Below are 22,806 nucleotides of genomic sequence, written 5' to 3' on the forward strand. Positions count from 1 at the left end.
TTTCTTTTACTTCCTCTTTAATACAGTGAATTACAAAATTTATTGACACAAATGCTTCCAGAAAAATCAAAAAAGTTGTCCAAGAGCTTATTTCTGCTTTAAATATACGAAAAAATAAATAAAGCTAAGGTTATTTATTTAGCGAATCCATTTTTAAAGATGTGCTCTTGTGATTCTGTAATGAATATACATACATACCTAGTCTGAGGTCCGGAACCCTGAGTCTGTACGAGAAGCACAGGAGTCATGTCCCGGCTGTTGCCGCTCTGTGAGAACACTGACTTCGTTCCTGCTTGGCTGATTCTGGCAACAGACTGTGGAGAAGAATTAGTAAAGTAGGAGTAAACATTAAAGAGTATGTAATATATATATATATATATATATATATATATATATATATATATATTTATTTTGGAAGGTGCGCAGTGAATATTTTTTTTATCACATACTTAGTTACTAGAGATGAGAGCGTACTGTTCGGATCTGCCGATCCGAACAACACGCTCCATAGAAATTAATGGATGCACCTGGCACTTCCGCTTTGACGGCAGCCGGCCGCTTAACCACTCGCGTGCCGGCTACGTCCAGTCATTTTATGAGAGCGTGCTGTTCGGATCGGCTGATCCGAATAGTACTCGCTCATCTCTATTAGTTACCACAACTTCATTTCTATAGAAAGCAGGCTATAAAGTTCCCACTAGGTTAATAAAAAAAACAAAACACAGAACGAATAACACTGCACTTAATACTTTTAACCAATATACAAAGAAATAATAGTAATTATAAATAACAATAATTATATTATTATATACCTTTTTAGCAGGTGTTCCAGAAGATGGCACATCAAGAACGCAGGAGGAATTATAGGTTTGTAAGTATGACCCATCACCTGGGCTAGGGGTTTCTAGTGGCAAAATTCCAAAACTAGCAAAAAAAACAGTAGGAACATAACATCAGAGGAAAATAAATACACTACAGATGGAAGACAAAAAAAAAAAAAAAGGAAAAAATAATACCTGGGTGTGAGAGGGCTGAGTGCTGCTGGCCCACCTAACAGACTGCGCCCAGTCTTTGGTTTGTTCTGAGCCTGTTTCACCAAGATGGAGGAACCTGTCCCCAAGGGTAATGAGTCAGGGGAGATAACAGCTGGGTCTATATAGGACATTGAGGAGTCAGAGTTCAAGGGGTATTTTACATTGGAGGATTCCAGATTTAATCTATTTAGTTCCTTCAAGAGAAAGAAACGGACAAATATTAGCATAAATTGCACTCTACAGAACATGCAAAACGTAAAATAGTTTATTTTGTGGTGAAAAATTGGAAGAACTTAAATCTTTATATTTTTTTTTTTTAGTATATAGCTCATATGCCATGGCATTATGGCTGTCTTGTAGCACAGTTCTCCTTCACTTCATTGACATTGCAGCTGCACTGCCTGAAAAACCTTCATGTGACTGCAACTACAGGAATCTGTACAGGGGTCTAGTGGTTGGGGAACCACTAGAAGGAGGAGGCTGCTGATGTAGCAACCTCTACCTATACTTCATTATCATTGGGTTACTCTTGCATAGCTCTAGGAGTCCGTACACTGGCTGATTCTGGAACAGGAACCTTTGAGATGAGACAAAATAGAAACCAGACTATTAAATACTGCTGGATTTTTTTATTTTTTTTATTTTTTTTTTAGGAGGAGTATTTATTTTCCACATATCCTCAATCCACTGGATTGCAAAAATTCAGTTGGACTCCATTTTTTTTTCTTTTTTTAATTAAATAGTAAGAGAGGATTGTCCGTGAACGTTTTTAATTAAAAAAAAATAAAATAAAAAAAATCCTCCTATACTATACTAAAATAATAAATTAAAATATAAATAAAATAAATATAAAATAAAATTATAAATAAAATAATAATAATAATAATAATAATAATAATAATAATAATAATACCGGTAATAAATATAAATAATAATAATACATTTATAAATGTGAAACAATCACGCTAAAACCGCTGAACGGATTTGGATGAAATCTGGCACATAGCTTGTAACCTCGATTAACACATAGGCTTCTTTTTATCCCAGTAAATGACGTGGCTTCACGACTGTTATGAATTTATGTTCATAATGCTGTATTACACTGCTCTTGTTGCCAGGACTTTCACCTAATTGCAGTTTGCTAATAAAGCCTGGTCTGTTATCTCTCTATGTAAACACGCAGCTAATACTGAGTCCATTGTGAACGGCTGCCGCCGAAGCAGGTAAACAATTTATGGCAGCAATTTGCTGAATATAGGTGGATCATCGACCCCAACAACACAAAGACGAAGTTGCAGACAGAGGCTAGTAATAATCTTAAATTGTTGCACCTCCAATTATTTCTTTATTTTTTTCTCAATTCTTTACAACCACCCTAGTCATGGCTGATGTTTAATCGATAACATCCAATACTAAGGTAGGGCTTTAGAGTTGGTGAAATGGCTAGGCTTCACGCCCATTTATTAGCCCAGTATCCAATGTCATCATGGAATAGCCTGATCACACTGAAGTGTAGTTAACGCTGGGGTGGCAAGAGAAGCAGGAGCTACCCAACCACTGATATGAATTCACAGGCAGCTTCTCCAAATATCGAGCCTGCATCATTCCACATCTGTAATTATGTAGAAGTAAAAAATAGACAATGTTTTTTTCTTCACACAGACAAACACAAATGGCCAAGAATAGTATAAATAAAGGGTCTTGGTGCTCTCTGATTTTTTTCACCGATCAGATATGGACAAAAAAAAAAACAAAACAAAAAAAAACAACTAGTTAGCGTGAAAGGGCCCTAAGTGTAGGCTGTATAGCTCACAATGGTTGAAAATTAGATACAGTTGTAGTTCAGATTTTTTAGCCTCTGCATGTTAAGGGTCCATTTACACGGAGTAAACGTGCGCTCATTTTGGCACAATACACGTATAAAGCTAAGACTCCCATTGACTTCAATGAAATGAACACGCGTCGTGTTCATTTACAAATGCAGCAGCTGTTACAGGGGCTCTATCGTTGGGAAAAGTCATTTTTAGCTAAGCACATACATAGCCTTTAGAAAGGCTATTTCACCTGTACCTTTTATATGTAAATTGCCTAAGCAGTTTTTGAATAAGTCTGTTTTTATTCATATGCTAATTACCGTATATACTCGAGTATAAGCTGACCCGAATATAAGCCGACCCCCCTAATTTTACCAAAAAAACTGGGAAAACTTATTGACTCGAGTATAAGCCTAGGGGAGAAATGCAGCAGCTACTGGAAAATTTCAAAAAATAAAATGGCCGAGTTCTTGGGTGCAGTAGATGCTGGGGAAGGGGAGGGGGTGTTTTGGTTGTCTGTCTGCCCCTTCCCTGAGCTTGAGGATTGTTTTTTTTTTACCCCCACTTGGAATTCAGCCTGGCTGAATATAGGGGATCTGCAGTGCTCCTATTAACCCCTTCCCAACGGAATAGAAGCTCTGCAGGTACCCTATATTCAGTAGACCGGGCACTTTCAGACACAGGGATATCTAATGTGTATGTGTGTCACAGTCATTTTCTACTTTGAGGGCAGGTTCACAACAGCGCCCAATCTCCATTATGCAGGTTTCCGTTTCCTGTCCGAGAAATATTCATGGGTTTGAAGAGTGTCCGCCGATGAGCGTCTTCTGTTCTCCGCAGCAAAACCGTTTTTTTTTTTTAGTCGGACATGCAGGACTTTATGTCCGGTAAACCCCCCCCAAAAAACAACGGTTTCGCCATGGGCAGCAGAAGACGCTCACCGACAGACACTGAATGTCGGTTTCTGTCTTCTGCCGACAGAAAACGGAAACCTGCATAACTGAGATCAGGTGCTGTGAACCCGCCTTTATATGTATTCTAGGGAAAGGAGTGATTTAGAACTTATTATATTTTTTTTAAACTTTTTTTTTAACTATATATACAGTCCTATGAAAAAGTTTGGGCACCCCTATTAATCTTAATCATTTTTTGTTCTAAATATTTTGGTGTTTGCAACAGCCATTTCAGTTTGATATATCTAATAACTGATGGACACAGTAATATTTCAGGATTGAAATGAGGTTTATTGTACTAACAGAAAATGTGCAATATGCATTAAACCAAAATTTGACCGGTGCAAAAGTATGGGCACCCTTATCATTTTATTGATTTGAATTCCCCTAACTACTTTTTACTGACTTACTGAAGCACAAAATTGGTTTTGTAACCTCAGTGAGCTTTGAACTTCATAGCCAGATGTATCCAATCATAAGAAAAGGTATTGAAGGTGGCCAATTGCAAGTTGATCTCCTATTTGAATCTCCTCTGAAGAGTGGCATCATGGGCTACTCAAAACAACTCTCAAATGATCTGAAAACAAAGATTGTTCAACATAGTTGTTCAGGGGAAGGATACAAAAAGTTGTCTCAGAGATTTAACCTGTCAGTTTCCACTGTGAGGAACATAGTAAGGAAATGGAAGACCACAGGGACAGTTCTTGTTAAGCCCAGAAGTGGCAGGCCAAGAAAAATATCAGAAAGGCAGAGAAGAAGAATGGTGAGAACAGTCAAGGACAATCCACAGACCACCTCCAAAGAGCTGCAGCATCATCTTGCTGCAGATGGTGTCACTGTGCATCGGTCAACTATACAGCGCACTTTGCACAAATAGAAGCTGTATGGGAGAGTGATGAGAAAGAAGCCGTTTCTGCACGTACGCCACAAATAGAGTTGCCTGAGGTATGAAAAAGCACATTTAGACAAGGCAGCTTCATTTTGGAAACAAAAATTGAGTTGTTTGGTTATAAAAAAAAGGCGTTATGCATGGCGTCCAAAAAGAAACAGCATTCCAGGAAAAACACATGCTACCCACTGTAAAATTTGGTGGAGGTTCCATCATGCTTTGGGGCTGTGTGGCCAATGCCAGCATCGGGAATCTTGTTAAAGTTGAGAGTCGCATGGATTCCACTCAGTATCAGCAGATTCTTGAGAATAATGTTCAAGAATCAGTGACGAAGTTGAAGTTACGCCGGGGATGGATATTTCAGCAAGACAATGATCCAAAACACCGCTCCAAATCCTCAGGCATTCATGCAGAGGAACAATTACAATGTTCTGGAATGGCCATCCCAGTCCCCAGACCTGAATATCATTGAACATCTGTGGGATGATTTGAAGCGGGCTGTCCATGCTCGGCGACCATCTAACTTAACTGAACTTGAATTGTTTGTCCAAAATACCTTTATCCAGGATCCAGGAACTGATTAAAAGCTACAGGAAGCGACTAGAGGCTGTTATCTTTGCAAAAGGAGGATCTACTAAATATTAATGTCACTTTTCTGTTGAGGTGCCCATACTTTTGCACCGGTCATATTTTGGTTTAATGCATATTGCACATTTTCTGTTAGTACAATAAACCTCATTTCAATCCTGAAATATTACTGTGTCCATCAGTTATTAGATATATCAAACTGAAATGGCTGTTATAAACACCAAAATATTTAGAACAAAAAATGATTAAGATTAATAGGGGTGCCCAAACTTTTTCATAGGACTGTATATAGTAATATAGTAGTAATATAGTAATATAGCGATGACAGGCCTGGGAGCCTTCATTAGGCTCCTGGCTGTCGTCGGAACAGGTCGGCTCCTGCGAGCTCGCTGTGCAGGAGCCGGCCTGCAACTTTAAAGGTATGGGGCAGGCCGAAGGGGGGAGGACACCTCCGGAGGGCACCTCTGCTGTAACGCTTACAGCGGAGATGCCGAAGCTTATGCCTACAATCAGAGATCACAGGCATAAGCTTCAGCACCTCTGCTGTAAGCATTACAGTGGAGGTGCCGGTTTCTATGGCGACTGCTCTGCAGAGCGGCGCCATTACATTTACAGTCCCAGCATCCGGACCCGGCATCCAGACACCGGAGCCCACAGCATCGCCACGCTCCTGCCAGGAGGGGGGGGGGGGGGCAGGGTCTGCTATCCTGGCCTACTACCGCAATGACCCGAATATAAGCCGAGGAGCACTTTTTCAGCACAAAAACTGTGCTGAAAAACTCGGCTTATACTCGAGTATATACGGTAGCCTTCTCTGTGCACTGGAAGTCTCACTGTGCACTCCTCTGCTATTCTCTGTGTGTGTACAGCAGAGGTTGCTGTGCTGATGACTCATCTCCTGCTCTGATACACAGAGAATAGCAGATTGTGATCACAGACACTTCCGATGCACGGAGAAGGCTAATTAGGATATGGATAAAAACAGACTTATTCAAAGACTACTGAGGCAATTTACATACAAAAGGTACATGCAAAATAGTCTTTCTAAATAGGAAATACCCATTGTCATCCAAAGAGAATAAACAGACAGTCAATAGTGTAAAACATTTAATTACTGTTTCATCTATAGGTTGACAGAAACATTAAAAACTATCTATATACATGCAAACACTTACTATAGTGTCTTGAGGAGTCTCCATTAATACTGTGTCAGCTTGCCTGTGAGATATAACGTTGTGGTTGTTTACCATTAATGTGCAAGTGTTCGGCAGGCAGCTACTAAAGTTCTGGAGGGAGGTCAGCTTGAAGGTCTGCTCGGGGTCTGGCTTTTCACCTTAAAAAAATAAAAATAAAATTAATAATATATGAAAGCAGACTCGTATGGAGCAAATGAAAATTATCATCACATGTCTAATAATGCAAGTTAGCAGAAATAACCACTTGAGTAACTCATACCTATTTCACATAACGCTTCAAAAGGGGACCACAGGAAAGGATTTAGACTAAGGCTCTTTTGGTAACATTCGGATCCTTTGGCCAATCGATCTGTTTTGCTGCAGAGAGATTAGCAATAGAATACAATTAAGAGCTGAAAATACCTTTGTATAAAACTAATAACTCATACAAGGTTCTTGATACAGGATATCCAAAGACCTATTTTGTCTATATTGGATCCCTAAAAACAAGTGAGGGTATCTACAGCAATAATCAGTCAACTGTGTCCACAGTGAGCCTTCATACGTAGTACAAGGGGATTGCAAAAATCCATGAGTGTCGCCAAAACAACCCCATTCAGATAAATGCAGCTGATTTTTGTTCTTGAAGTCTCTGAAACTAATCTACAGTATGTGAATGTCCCTTGAAAGTCCCTTGAAAGAAAGGAGTGGTGCGGTTTAGAAATCACATTTTCAAATACACTTTCAAAGCATAAGATGTTAATACATGGGGATCCCATAATCAGGACCTCCATGAAGAAGCCAGAATAGTGTGGGGTTACAAAGGAAAGCACACCTCTCTGTCTGGAGGACCCCATCTGGCCACAAATAACAGATACAGATAGTGGATTTCAAACATTACTGGGAGCAGGGCTGTTCCAGAACAGCTGTTCTGCAGGGGTCCCAGTGGCAGACCTATGTAGATTGAATATTGATGGCCTAGCCTAAGGATTGAAAGGATTTCTACATTGATGTGGAATATGTTGCCACCATATAAATAAAATGTATCATCATCAATATTAGGGTAACCCCTTTAACCCCTTCCCGACATGCGCCGTAATAGTACGGCGCATGTCGGGTCTGTAACTATGGCGACCGCCCGGGAGCCGGGCGGCTGCCATAGCCGCCGGGTGTCCACTGCTTTAAGCAGTAGACAACCGGCTCTAATGCCTCCGATCGGTCCCTGGACCGATCAGAGGCATTAACCCCTCCGGCACCACGGTCAAAGGCGCCATTTTCCCGGTGGCGCTTAGGCGCCGCCATTTTGCCGGTGATCGCCGGCTCCTGGAGCATGCTCCAGGGCCATGACAGCCGGGAGCCTTTACAAGGCTCCGAGGCTTGTCTGCAAATTCTCTCTTTTGCAGGCTGGTCTGTGCAGCCTGCAAAAGAAAGGATGATTTTTTGCAATGCATTAGCATTGTAATGCATTGCATTAGTGATCAGACCCCCTGGGGTTCAACACCCCTAGGGGGTCTAATAAATGCAAAAAAAAAAAAAAAAAAAGTAAAAAGTATTAAAAGTTCAAATCACCCCCCTTTCCCTAGAACACATATAAAAATAGTTAAAACTGTGATACACATACATGTTAGGTATCACCGCGTCCGAAATCGCCCGCTCTACAAATCTATAAAAGTATTTTTCCTGTTCGGTAAACGCCGTAGCGGGAAAAATAGTCAAAAGTGCCAAACCGCCGGTTTTTCACTGTTTTGATTCTGATAAAAATTTGAATAAAAAGTGATCAAAGCAATAACATTTCCCGAAAATGGTAGAACTAAAAAGTACACCCAGCCCCGCAAAAAAAAAAAAAAAAGACGTCCTATGCATCCCCGTACACTTACGTATAAAAAAAAAAAGTTACGGCCGTGGGAATATGGCGACTTTTAGAAAAAATTTTTTTTTAACACAGTTTTGGATTTTTTTTTAAGGGGTCAAAATGTAAATAAAACCATATAAATTTGGTATCCCTGGAACCATACCGAAACACAGAATACAGGGGACATGTCATTTTGGCTGCACAGTGAACGTCGTAAAACCAAAGCCCGTAAGAAAGTCGCAGAAATGCATTTTTTCTTCAAATCCACCTCATTCTGAATTTTTTTCCTGCTTCCCAGTACATTATATAGAATAATTAATGGTGGCATCATGAAGAAAAATTTGTCCCGCAAAAATTAAGACCTCATATGGCTCTGGGAGCGGAGAAATAAAAAAGTTATGGGGTTTAGAAGGAGGGGAGTCAAAAACGAAAATTAAAGACTGCCATCGGCGGGAAGGGGTTAAACTAAAATAATGGCAAAAAAAAAAAAAAAAAAAAAAAAAAGAGAATTGAGTCTTGGTGCCTTAAACATTTCCCTAATGAACTAAAAAACCCTATCTGGCGATGTAAAAAGTGGAGATGAGCGAACACTATTCGAAACAGCCGTTTCGAATAGCATGCTCCCATAGAAATGAATAGACGTAGCTGGTACGCGGGGGGTTAAGCGGCCGGCTGCCGGCAAAGTCTGCATGCCGGCCGATTCCATCCATTTCTATGGGAGCGTGCTATTCGAAACTGCAGTTTTGAATAGTGTTCACTCATCTCTAGTAAAAAGGAGTTACATTCAGGTGAGCCTGACCTATGTAAATGGTTTCTGGTTCAGTAAGTTTTCCCCTGGTGACAAACTCCTTACAAAGTGTAACTACATTTTAAAACAAATTTTGATTTTCTGACAGCGCTTGTCTCAATAATAAATTATGTAACATACTTTTATGAGTTTTGGCTTCTTTTTGTGAAACCCTGCATTTATTTGTGCTTTCCCTGGCCTCTCCCGGTGTACAGGTTTGTGTGTAATGCAGGGTAAATAAGGATGGGGAGAATAACTTCAAACCGTTATATCTCAAGCATCATGGAATATAGGAAACGGCTGATGTGAGGAGATTCTCATCTTTCATTTGATATGCAATTTGGAATATTTATATGAAGCTGCTCCCAATCCCGACTTATCAACTGATGATATCTCTAGAAACAATACAGGTAGATTGTCTTCTTTCCTATAACAATCTCTTTTATAAAACACCAGAAACACGTTTCTACGTTTCATAATGCCCGAGATATAACTGTCTGAAGCAATCCTCCCCCACCCTTATTTTCTCCTCTTTATACACAAGCCAATGAACTATATATAGTAGCAGGGTACAGCTCTGAAAACATCAAAAGAGAAAAAAAATGCAGGATTTCACTGAAAGAAGTCACAATCTGATTAAGTATATGACAAAGTTTGTTAAGGTCAGAAATGCTGCCTGAAGTAGTACAAACTGCAATTTTTTTCTCCACATGGACCTACAAACTCTTGTGTGAATAGCAGAAAGCACCACTACGGTTCAGTGTGCTGTCTTCTGGAAACACCACGGGAAAAATCACGGCATTTTACAGTCAGAGCAAAGTGAATGGGAGTTTATCCCATGCCCACTTTGCAGTAAAAACAGCACTTTGGACACACCACAATTTCCAAAATTGGTGCGGCGTTGGAAATCGCAACAAGTCAATTATAGCTACAGAAATGCCGGTGGTTTCCCCATAGATACAACAAACAAAAAGTCTGCAGAGGAAACCTCTGCAAACTTTCTGTCTAAAGCGCAGCTGAAAGAACGAAAATTAGTTGCCATTTATTTTGTCCCTTAGCGCTGTTTTGCTGTGCGACACCACGTGGGGCCTTAGCCTTAGGGTTGCACAATACCACATAAAAAGTGCAACCTAGTAAGAGTCTTCCTGCGACAAATGTTAGAGACACAACAAGACAGATTGCTTACCAATATACATGGCCGAGCAGCGACAGTGTAAAGCAGGCAGAGTCTCCAAACTCTGTAACTATCTCCTCCTGGCTCTTTTGTTTATTCAGAACCCCACCAGACAGGATCTGCTCACCCTCTGCCAGTCTGCAGGAGAACAAATCAGGAGGAACACGTCAAAAAGATGCAGACCACTAAAACTGCATGGTAATAAGAGAGGGGGAAAAAAAAAAAAAAAATAAAGGAAAGGGAGAACTTTGGGAAGACCCATAAATTTAAAAAATGCAAACTAGTACAAGGAAAGTGGTCACTGTGTTTGGGGTAAGTAGGACTCTCACTACTTCTCCTTGAGAAGGACTAGTAGAGTGATGCAAAATAGGTTTGAAGTACATAAAATTATTATTATTATTTTTTTTTGTATAAAGTCAGAAATCTATATGAGAGAGAGAGAGAGAGAGAGAGAGAGAGAGAGAGAGAGAGAGAGAGAGAGAGAGAGAGAGAGAGAGAGAGAGAGAGAGAGAGAGAGAGAGAGAGAGAGAGAGAGAGAGAGAGAGAGATTGTATATACACACACTATATTAGAGGTCAGTTTTAACCCTTTCACTACTGGGTTTTTGGACAATAGCCAGAATCACATCCACTTTGCAGGTACTGTAAAAGGCAGTGTTTTTAGGCTCAGAATCTGCCGACGTGGCAAAATCGCACCGTTTAAACTACATGGGGCCCTGGTCTAAGTTACTACAGTATGTGTTCTTCACCAATGGCAGGCAACAAGAGAACAGATGTCGTAATCAATAAATCTTAATAAAAGTGTACAAGATGCCCGTGAGTAGGCTAGGAATCACCAGTGGGAAATTACCATACGCGCCGGACGACAGAGCTTAAGTTGTCAAACGCCAAGCGTATTAAAAATCATGATACTTTATTCAATGCGTAAAAATGCTTTTATAGCCATCTATGACACAGAGTAATTGCAACCCTCTGCCTTCTCTACTTTGGCTGAGATAAAAGACAGACTCGGGGGCTCTTCAAATGGTTGTAGCTTGGGCTGCATATCACCTAGAGTGGCAATTCTTGTGTCACATTAAAGCCAAAAGCCTTGATATAGAACCAGAGAAACAGTCTTACTTAGAAACGTTTTCCCTGTATTATACTGGATTGGAATATTCCTACATAGAACATTACTGGAGAACAAACTAAAGAAATGGTAAATGATAAAGACTCACTTGCTAAGGTCCACGCAGCATTTTGCAAGAAGATATTTACATTGTGGGGTGGCACAGCTGTGGGTTTTCAGGAGCCGGTAAGCCTTATATGCTTTTCCTGAGCGATAATAACATGTGGCTAGGAGAAATAATGCCTCTTCTGAATGCACTGTGGGAAAGAGAACATATTCAGACATATTTTATGGCAAATACTGAATACGGGTTTGTATATTTCTACTACAAGAATTGCTGGTATGTATCACCAGATATGATAGGAGACTAGTGACAGTAGTGGGTTGGTAAATCTTTTCCCATGGTAACAGTTGACCGAGTGGTAACAGTCCCAGCAAAATGAGTCAACCCTTTAACCTTGTCTGGGTTCTAGCAGCGAGGTTCCAATTGTTCACTGTTATACTAGTAGCATCTCTATTTATAGCAAACAGAATATCGGAATATCATTTAGGATGTGTGTGAAGAAAGGCAAATACTTCAAATATTGTTGGCAATGCACATTACAGCACATAAAGATTACATCACATACCTTCTGCGTAAAGTCTTTCTGCCAAGAATACGGCATCTCGGTAAGCGTAGTGATTCAGTGCTTGCCATATAGCAGCCTGGATATTCAGGAAAGAAGAACACCACATTAGACATTTGGTATTGTAAACACATTTTACAAGTTAAAGACCCCACCAATACTGCAAGTGCAATCCAGTTTTCACTGTAAGTAGGGGGCACAGTACGATGGTGAACTGCAGCTCCTTTCATTCTCCTTGGGACTGCCAGAGATGGTCAAGCCCTGTACTCAGCAATATCTGAGAGTGAAATCAGGAGATCAGTTTTGGTCCCAGTGTTTAGACCCTCAACTATCATCTAATTACTTAACCACCAAATCTTCCTGTTTACTTCTACTGGAAAGTTCTAGTACATGTAAGGCCTGATTCACATGTGCATTCGGTATTCCAATTGGGGCCCCCCAAACAGAATGCCGAACACATTGACAAGCGGTGAGTAGTAACAGCACATGGACTCCATAGATTGTAATGGGGTCCGTTTGTTTTTTGCGCGGTGTCCACACGAGTCATGCGGAGAGGAAAGTAGTTCATGAAGCACTTTTCTCTCCGCACGGAAAACACTCGGACCTCATTATATTCAATGGGGTCCGTGTGCTTTCATAAGCTCACTACTTGTCAAATTGTTCGGTATTCTTTTCAGGGGGTCCCCAAGCGGATTCCCCGAACACCGATGTGAATCAAGCCTAACAATGAAACTGCAAAGGTTGCAGAATCAATAAAGAAAACCTTTTTATCCTGTATAGTCTGTTTACATTGTAGCAATAATGTTGGATTTCTCCTTGTTTGTTTGGGGGGCGACAAACTTTGATCTCAAGCAAACAAAACTATTTAAAGGGTTCCTATTAATCAGATGGCATTTTTTGTGCCTAACACATTGGAATAGCCTTAAGAAAGGCTATTCCTCTCCCACCTTTAGATGTCTTCTCCAACGCCGCAGCCATTTTCTTGTGGCCTGTGGGCATGTCGGCTCTGCCCGAGGCCTACAAGTTTCACCGTCTCCGCCGGAAGAAGACACAGGAAGACAATGTTCCTGAAGAAGATGGAGGCGGTGCTGGAGAGTTCTCTGTTCTATGTTATAGTGCAGGAGGGGCTGAACAGATTGATATACAGTTTTTAGGAAAAAAATAATTATAGACAACTTATTTATGTAAAGAAGCAAGCCAGAACCCCCCCCCACACACACAAAATACACCTTTCCCCATCACGTTACCCCTCACCTGATTGATTTTTTACACTGACATACTTTTACTGTATTCATTTCCTTGCAGTAATATTCTGTCTGCTTCTGACCTGACAGCACTAATTTTTTTTAGATTTTTCTTTGGCAAGTTATCAATCCTATGATGCTTTAGCTCAAAAATAATGTGGACAGCTAGAGCAAGCACCATTTCTGTCTGCAGTGAAGACAGTGTAATTAAAGCGGTTTTCCAGGGAGCAATAAATCTTACTAGAGCATTCTTTGCATTGGTTAAGCTTTATTACTAATCTTCACCTTGGCCCCCCAGAACCCCATTCTTTACTTCTGCGTAAGGCACTTGGGGAAACTGGAACTTGTCTCCCCTGCAGCTGCTCTGACCGAATCCATTCTACTGAATGCAGCCACAGTCTGTGGGGAGTGGGACTATATTTGTACCAGATGTCTTAAGGGCTTAAGAGTATGGTGTACTGCTGCTAACTATCTATAAACTCTTGTAAACTAAAAATTTAGACAGGCTCATTCCCCACCTGGACGTAGCATTCAGTGATCGCTTTGACATACTTCTACTCTGACCCTTTTCTTCAGAGCGGATTTACCAGCGACAGCCACATCCAGCTAGAATATGGCTGCAGGCCGTACTTGTAAAATAAGAACAGTTTGGATCCACCAGAATAGGAGCTGAATAGGAGAGGACTCCTGTCTCTAAACCTGTCCCAAAAAGTAAGGCTGGGAGGAAATTGTGTACCACTAAAATTAGCATATTTGCATCAGCATACAGAAGTATAACGGCTGACAGATACACCTGAAATATCGGGCAGGCCAGTTGCTGAGGCAACCATGCAACGTTTAAAGCCTCTGTAGCGAAGCTACAATTCTAGGAGCATATACTAGTATAAAATCACATTAACCCCCAATTCCTAAACATGTCCTACTAGGGCATATGGATATGGGAAATCTAAAAATCTATATGGTGTCCCAGTGGGCTGCCGGAACAATCACAAGCATGGTGCGAGCAGCAAGTTCAGTAGCAGGGAAGCTTGAGAGCTTCCGAAACACCAGAGCAGATGGATCAGCGACACCAACAACACGCTCATTATATTGCGTCCCAGTGAACTGCTGAGATATCAGAACAATCACAAGCACGGCGTGAAGAACAAGTTCAGTGGCAGGCCAGCTTGAGAGCTGCCAAAACGCTGGAGCAGGTGAGGTTTTTTATTTTTACTCACACAATTTTCATTTCGCTCTGGACCCAATTCTGAATTCCAGGCAGACGAAGTCGTGGGCAGAAGCTAGTATGTAAATAACCAAAACTCAGTGGCATAGCAAATAACTAGGGGCAGTGCCATGTAAATAAAGTAGAGTGTCCTAAAATAATTGTTCAGTAATGACAATTAAGGTAAAATGTTTAATCAATAATGATTTTAACTTTAGGTCACAAATTCTAAGTTGCCCAGTCCTAAGAGCTCACATTAAGCCCAAAATGGTACAAACTATCTCACATCTGGTAAATGGCACAGTTCTATATTTCAGACTCCATATGTAGACTAAAAAAAATAAAATAAAGGGCTCATTCACACGGGGCAAAAGAGGGCGGATTTTGACGCCGAATCCACCTCAGAATCCGCCCCCTCACAATGGAGGTCTATGTAAACCGCTAGCTTCCTTTTTTTCCATGAGCAGTATGTTGCCGCTCATGGAAAAAAGAAGCGAGCTGCCCTTTCCTCAGGCGGATTCAGCAGCTGATTCAGCCCCGGCATCCGCCTCACAGCAGCACCCTCCGGACTAGGCCCATTCATTTGGGTCTACTCCAGAGAGGGAAGCCGCAACTGTCGGAAGCCATGACAGTCACATTTTGGTCCTATTTTTTTTGTAATGTAGATTGTGAGCCCCATATAGGGAAACACTGGGAGAACATACAAACAGATGTAGTTCCTGGCGGGATTCAAACCCAGGACTCCAGCACAGCAAGGCAGTAGGGCTAACCAGTGAGCCACCGTGTTGCCCCCATTTTGGTCCTATTCTGACACGGTCCCGTGCCCTGTGTGAACTAGCCCTAAAATCTTAGTGGGCTCACAGTGTATATATTTATTATATAGTTATTTTAGTGAATGTGAACTGGGTCATTTTATGGAGGATATGCAAAGTTGATGCTGTATTGGCATGGCTTAACAGGAACCAGGAAGATTGTTTGGAATCACTAAACTGCCAGCACGCAGCTAAAAAGGACCTTTCATGTCCTCATCAATGTGCGTTATTATACACCGCTAGAAAGCAGACAATGCGCTGAATACAGTGCCCCCACACCACCCATACTCCTCCTTAGCCTTGTATTGTCACAGAGGAAGTTTCTTACTGCCCAAAGATGACGCTAGACTGTAAGGCCCGCCCTTCTGACAGTGGGAAGTTACCTGTGCCGAAATTAAAGGCGCTTATATCTCCTGCACCTGGGCACACAATGCAGTATATAATACTGTACATCGATGAGGACATAAAAGTTCCTCTTTAAGCAGCTGGGGTTTGGGGTCAAGAGCCTCTGCATCATGCTGCCGCTTGTCACTGGTATCCCTAGGAGTCCAAACTTGAAGATGTTATCCAAGAAATACGCTGAGGGACTTCAATGTGCGCAGTGAAAAAGAGGTTATATAACACCTTACTTCACATTCGCTGAGTTGCATGGCATGCACAACGAAGTGATGTATACTTCGCTGTGCACAATGTGTCAGAGACACTCGGCACTCTTCTCAGCAGATACAGTCATCTTCAAATTTCAATTCCTAAGAAAACCCATGGCACTCAACAGCACGATGCATAGATTTGGGACCCTAAACCCCGGCAACTTAACAGCATGCTGGCCGATTAGTAGTCCCAAACTGCCAGATAGGTTCCCTTGTAAGCATCAATTCATGAAAACTAGGTTTAAAACTGATTTAATGGAAGACTGTAAATTTGTAAATGAAGGGGACTATATATGTATGCATTGAGAATGTAGATTGTGATGAGTAAGTGCAGCTATATTACAGGTTCTCAGTAGCCTGCAGGTTCTGTAGAGTACAGGAAGTGTCGCAATAGGAAAGCACCATGGCTGCATATGCCAAATCACGTAGCGAGCCCCACTAACGCCCAGATAAGTGATCACATTACTGACTCCCAGAGGCGCCACACATGCCAGATTTGTTGCAGAAGTTTCTGCCCCTTTCCATTCATTAAAGCGATCCTATCATTAAAACTCAATTTTTTCTGCCTACCACATAAGAATAGCCTTAAGAAAGGCTATTCTTCTCCTACCTTTAGATGTCTTCTCTGGGCCACCATTCGGTATATAATCTGGTTTTCGGTATGCAAATGAGTTTTCTCACAGCACTGGGGGCAGGCCCCAGCACTCAAACAGCACTGGGAGCTCCCACAATGCTGTGAGAGAACTCTCCAGCGCCACCTCCATCTTCTTCTGGAATGGGTCTTCTTTGTGTCTTCTTCCGGCGGTGGCTTCAAACTTCTAGGCCTCAGGCGTAGGGCAAAGCTGACTACGCATGCCCGCCGGCCACAAGAAAAAGGCCGCTTACACAGTATTGTAAGCGGCCATTTTCTTGTGGCTGGCAGGCATGTACAGTCGGCAGCCCAAGGCCTAGAAGTTTGAAGCCACCGCTGGAAGAAGACCCGCTCCAGAAGCAGATGGAGGCGGCGCTCGAGAGTTCTCTCGCAGCATTGGGGACACCCCCAGTGCTGCAAGAGAACTCATTTGTATACCGATAAAAACCGGATTATATACCAAACGGCGGCGCGGAGAAGACATTTAAAGGTAGGAGAAGAATAGCCTTATGTGAATAGGGCCTCACGTACTGTAAATGCAGAAGAGTTTTACAGTACCTAAAAAGTGGATGGAATTCTAGTGAATACCATTCGCACATTTTTCCATCGGAATAATGGAAGCAGGCAGTCCACAGAAGCAAACTTTCTGTGAAAAGCGCTGCAGACAAAACAACAATGCAATTTTTTCCCACAACGCTTTTTTTTTTTTTTGCGGCCGCGGCGCTTAACCTTAAAGAAGATCTTTCACCACCTCAAAAAAATTCAAGTACTTAGCATCTGTTAATAGGTGCTGCTCCAACGATTCCAAAACAGCTGGAATTTTTTCTCTGGCCTCCACTATTCATGAGTAACAAGTGCAGTTAGTTTTGATGCCTAATGTTCTATTTAAGCTCTGTAATGTCAGAAGGGCAGTGTCAGGCAGGAGGGTGGAGAGTCAGACAGTATCTGAGCTCAGAATGACACCCCTTGCCTGCTCCTGCCTGACAGTACAGAGAATAAATAGCATATCAGGCCCCAAAACTAACAGCATAGATTGCTAGGAAATGGTGGGGGTTACAGAAGAAATTTCAACTATCAGTAAAGCAGCAGCTACTAAATGATGCAGAGAACTGGACTTGTTAGAGATAATTTACTGGATAATGAGTAAAGGGGGTATCCAGGAATTGGTCAAATCACAGATGAGAAAGGGGAAGGTGAAACAAACAAAAAAAACCTCACCTGTCCCCAACAGTCCAGTGTCTGCTGCCACAGTTCATTTGGGCACACACGGGAAAGGACACTGATGTATGAGTGTGGCATCACTGGGACCTTTGCAGCGCAAGACTGACAGACGTCAGAAATCTGATGAGGTTTACGACCCCTTAATTAGATATTCTCAATGTCCATGAATTGTTCATGTTCCTGGAACTCTTAATACAGACAGTATCATCCTTAGCTTCCCCTTCTTGTCTCTCAAATTTTCTTCCCTCTCTATTACACTTGTATATTGGCAGTCATTGCTTTGAATACTGGATGGACTTATTTGTCTTGTACTCAATTTTTTTTCTGTCTAGATGATAGTTAATTTATTTTTTATGTTCTTTATTACCTTATATTATTGGATTCAATCCCTTGTGCTAACTCTGCGGCTTCTTGAAATCGATCCCCATTGTTACAGACCACGTTCATCTGACTTCCCCAATACTGACCAAAACCACCACCCTTGCTTCAGTAGTCATCAACCAAATGTCATTTCTTTCTCTATTAGAGCATATTCACATTGAAAAGCCTTGGATTTCTGCAGCTTATTTAAGTGCAATTTGCATCATATGCTATGGGGAAACTCAAGATGAGGCCTTGGTCATTCAGCTGCAGAAACCGCAGCAAGATCAAGGAGGACAATTCCTTTTGTCAGTGCAATGAAAAAAATAGTCTGCTACCCATTATGGGAGGCAGATTCAGAATGGTTTTTGAAGAGTATTTTAAGGCAGACCCCCACCTAAAATCACTCTCCAAATTACACCATGTGAAGTTGTCCAAACCAAATGGTGACCGATTTTTGAGTTATCTTCTGACACATCTCTGTTAGGGCCCGTGAGCTAGAACCCAACTATTCTTCAAAATCAGGGATCCACGTATCTCAGTAAGGGTCCCCGAGATTTTTTGGACACAAAGTCTATATTTACTATATAGAGCTAACTTTAAAAAATAAAAAATAATTTTTTTTTTGTACGTACCAGTAATATCTTCATTGAATAGTCACTGAGGTGGCACTATGTGGGGAAACTAAGTTGCTCTTATGAATCCTTTGAACTGGGCCCTTCAACATGTTAAAACAACCCTGAATGTATGTACAAACATCATGAATGAGTTTAGAGAGCAGGACACAGACAGCTCACCCACACAAGGTGCCAGTATCACATCATACTCAAGTACCAGCCATAGAGGCGCCCCATGTAACAAAGCATCCACTATCAAGGACTATCATGTAAGGGGGCGTTCATGCAGGGTTCTTCTGTCCGCTTGAGAAGTCGGACAGCTTCTCTTGCGGACAGGGAAGGACGGGCACGGAGTGCAAAAGAACGCACCCGATGCCCATTCAAGTGAATGACAGGTGTCACGGACACATCTAGTGTCCGCTCCTAGTGTCCGTGACAGATTTTGAGCGGACACTAGGAGCGGACACTACATGTCGGACACCGACGGTAGTGTGAACGCTCCCTAACAAGGTGCTAGCAGCAGCATCTTCTAACCCCAGTAACAAGTCATGGGTAGCCAAATGGTCCCACTTGTAATGATCTGCTAGTTGCAGAACTCCCCCTGCTATAAAATGTCAACGAAAACTAACCAGCGTACCAAATCTCAGGCTGCCAGTTGAAGAAGTCTCCAAAACAAGACACTAGCTGCAAATTTCCCCTTCCTGTAACAAAATTTCAGTTGCAAAAAGAACACTCCATTTCAAGTCATCGGTAATAAAGGCCTCTTGTAACAAAATGCCAGCCACAACCCCTCCTTACATAAAGTACCAATAACCGGAGTCACCCCATAACATGGCACCAGCCACAAACCCTCCTTACATAACAAAGCACCAATAACCAAAGTCCCCCCATAACATGGCACCATCCACAAACCCTCCTTACATAACAAAGCACCAATAACTGAAGTCCCCCCCATAACATGGCACCAGCCACAAACCCTCCTTACATAACAAAGCACCAATATCCGGAGTCCCCCCCATAACATGGCACCAGCCACAAAGCCTCCTTACATAACAAAGCACCAATAACTGAAGTCCCCCCATAACATGGCACCAGCCACAAACCCTCCTTACATAACAAAGCACCAATAACCAAAGTCCCCCCCATAACATGGCACCAACCACAAACCCTCCTTACATAACAAAGCACCAATATCCGGAGTCCCCCCATAACATGGCACCAGCCACAAACCCTCCTTACATAATGCTCCAATAACCGGAGTCCCCCCCATAACATGGCACCAGCCACAAACCCTCCTTACATAAAGCACCAATAACCGAAGTCCCCCCCCATAACATGGCACCAGCCACAAAGCCTCCTTACATAATGCTCCAATAACCGGAGTCCCCCCATAACATGGCACCAGCCACAAACCCTCCTTACATAACAAAGCACCAATAACCAAAGTCCCCCCATAACATGGCACCAGCCACAAACCCTCCTTACATAAGGCACCAATAACCGAAGTCCCTCCATAACATGGCACCAACCACAAACCCTCCTTACATAACAAAGCACCAATATCCGGAGTCCCCCCATAACATGGCACCAGCCACAAACCCTCCTTACATAAGGCACCAATAACCGAAGTCCCTCCATAACATGGCACCAACCACAAACCCTCCTTACATAACAAAGCACCAATAACTGAAGTCCCCCCATAACATGGCACCAGCCACAAACCCTCCTTACATAACAAAGCACCAATAACCAAAGTCCCCCCCCATAACATGGCACCAGCCACAAACCCTCCTTACATAATGCTCCAATATCCGGAGTCCCCCCATAACATGGCACCAGCCACAAACCCTCCTTACATAATGCTCCAATATCCGGAGTCCCCCCAATAACATGGCACCAGCCACAAACCCTCCTTACATAATGCTCCAATATCCGGAGTCCCCCCAATAACATGGCACCAGCCACAAACCCTCTTTACATAATGCTCCAATAACATAAGCGCCCCGCAATAATATTGCACCAGCCACATCCCCCATAACATGGCACCAGCCACAGAAACCACACATGCCCCCCTCCCATTGCAGTGAATAGCCATACATTGAGTCGCCAGTAACCCCTTGGCCTGTGGCAGTCTCCCCAGTCTCCCAGCACAGTGAATGGTGTGTGTGTGGTGCTCCCTGTGAGGTGTGCTCCACTCTGTGCCGGTCCTCCTGTCATACACTACAGCAGTCCTAGTAGGCTGCTCCACCATAGTCCACCAGCTCCCTCCCCCTCACAGCCGGTAATATGGTAATTCTGCTGTCCCCTTCCCCTACACACGTCCATGCTCATCCCCTGTGGTGACTGGAGAGATTCCAGTCACCGGCTCCTTGCCAATCTCCCTGTGCCCATCACTAGGCCTCAAGCCTGGCTGTGTAGTGCCCGTATCAGCCGGGCCGCCAATTACCTGGACGGGTTCTTGCAGCACCGTCATTCTCCGGCCTCCCGCGTCCGCGTTCTCTCCCGCTCTCGGGCCCTCTCTCCCTGTCGGCTACTCTCAAGACGTCAGACGGGCGGCTCCGGCTCATTTAAACTCACAGCGACCGTTACCGGGGAGGCCGCCGGAGATAGCCGAATCTTGGCGAATACAACCGAAATCAGTCGAGCTTAGCCGAAAGCTTACGGAAATTGCCGATAAGTCACGACCACCCACGAAAGTCTGCGGCAGAGCCGTAAACTGCCGAATGGATACGGAAGCTGGCGAAACCTACTACTATGCGGCCGGAAATAATGTCACACAGCTGCAAGATAGAGGGCCCTCTAGCGGCCGAAAGTATATAGCACTCAAGCTGAAGAGCGCGGCAAAGCTAAGAAACTTGAAGATGTCTTGAGATGTAGAGGTTCACGTACATAAGTGATTATGGTGGCGTGGGCTGGGATCTTTTTCTAGTACATTTTTCAGTCATCTCATTGAAGAACAACACAGTCTACTTCTTCCACACCTAAAATGGCTGCTAGCAGTGCATTCAGCTAAAGAATTGTACATAATACTTGTACTTTAGCTTAGTAACCCTTTACTTGCTTGCTTTTTATTATGTGTATTATGTTTAAGGTGAGAATAAATAACACTAGAGTGTTTACAGTTAATTAACCGAAATATTTAGGCCCCCCACTACCAGAACTGCCCCCCATTTGCAGGGCTCCCACACGAATACCCTTTTACTAGTGCCTAAACATTATATCGCCTCCTTTATTGCTCCCCCCAGGTATATTTCTTCACAGAGAATGTTATCGCACTATTTTGGGCCCCCACAGAGTATATTGTACCTTTTTTTTTTTGCCCCCATACAAAATATTGTCTGCCTTTTGGCACCCACATATAATGCTGCCCCACACATATTGCCCTCTTTTGGCCGCACATATTTCCACCTGTTTGCCCCCAAACAGTTGCTGCTTAGTTTTCTGACCACCACACAGTAACAGGGTGGGCCGTTACCTATTGGATTATTCCAACAGGCAGTGGGTAACATTTACTCACCCATCCCGCCTCTGTTCAGGCCCAGGAGGTGCTGTTTAATACTTCCTAAAGCTAAAGAATGTTGGAACGTAGCTCCCATTCTACATGTTCTTGGATCCTCACCAGTCTCTTCTTTAAGGTCCCTTACGACACACGAGAGGACCGCTCGGCCAATCACTGCCTGTAAAGGAATTACAGACACCGCCAAAACAAGTAAGTCTAAGTTCACATTTGCATTAAAGGCTCCTTTAGAAACCTCTCCTGCAGAATTCATTACCTGCAGAAACGTAAGCCCATCTCAGACTATGGGATCTTTTGGGGTCCATTAGTATCCATCACATTAAACACCCAGCGTTTCTATTTTTATTACCGTAATGGAGCAAAATAACCAAATACAGCGCTGATATAAAAGTAGCCAAATATTGTATCAAAAGGTTACTAACCTAATGTATATGTCATTTACATTTCTTTTTTCAAACGTTATCGGTCATTTTAAGCTGGGGAGAAGCTCATGTTGAAGATGCTCTTCAAAGGAATGACTTAGGAAAGTAGTGCCTTCCAGCCTCCATAAT

General features: G+C 42.6%; 1 protein-coding gene across 2 annotated transcripts in view; it reads right to left on the reverse strand.

Moving 5' to 3' along the window:
• CDC27 (cell division cycle 27) overlaps positions 1-21,352 on the reverse strand; it is a 32,363-nt gene extending 11,011 nt beyond the window's left edge. For both annotated transcript variants that reach the window (XM_075277100.1, XM_075277098.1), the window contains exons 1-9: positions 21,185-21,352; positions 12,003-12,078; positions 11,483-11,630; positions 10,279-10,404; positions 6,734-6,831; positions 6,454-6,611; positions 1,017-1,228; positions 813-924; positions 199-314 (exon numbers count right to left, since the gene is read on the reverse strand). In XM_075277100.1, coding sequence (XP_075133201.1) covers positions 199-314; positions 813-924; positions 1,017-1,228; positions 6,454-6,611; positions 6,734-6,831; positions 10,279-10,404; positions 11,483-11,630; positions 12,003-12,078; positions 21,185-21,211 — 1,073 coding nt within the window. In that variant the 5' untranslated portion in view covers positions 21,212-21,352. The remainder of the gene's footprint in view (positions 1-198; positions 315-812; positions 925-1,016; positions 1,229-6,453; positions 6,612-6,733; positions 6,832-10,278; positions 10,405-11,482; positions 11,631-12,002; positions 12,079-21,184) is intronic.
• Positions 21,353-22,806: the final 1,454 nt, after the last annotated feature.

Source organism: Leptodactylus fuscus, chromosome 6 (assembly GCF_031893055.1).
Source record: "Leptodactylus fuscus isolate aLepFus1 chromosome 6, aLepFus1.hap2, whole genome shotgun sequence".
NCBI lineage: Eukaryota > Metazoa > Chordata > Amphibia > Anura > Leptodactylidae > Leptodactylus > Leptodactylus fuscus.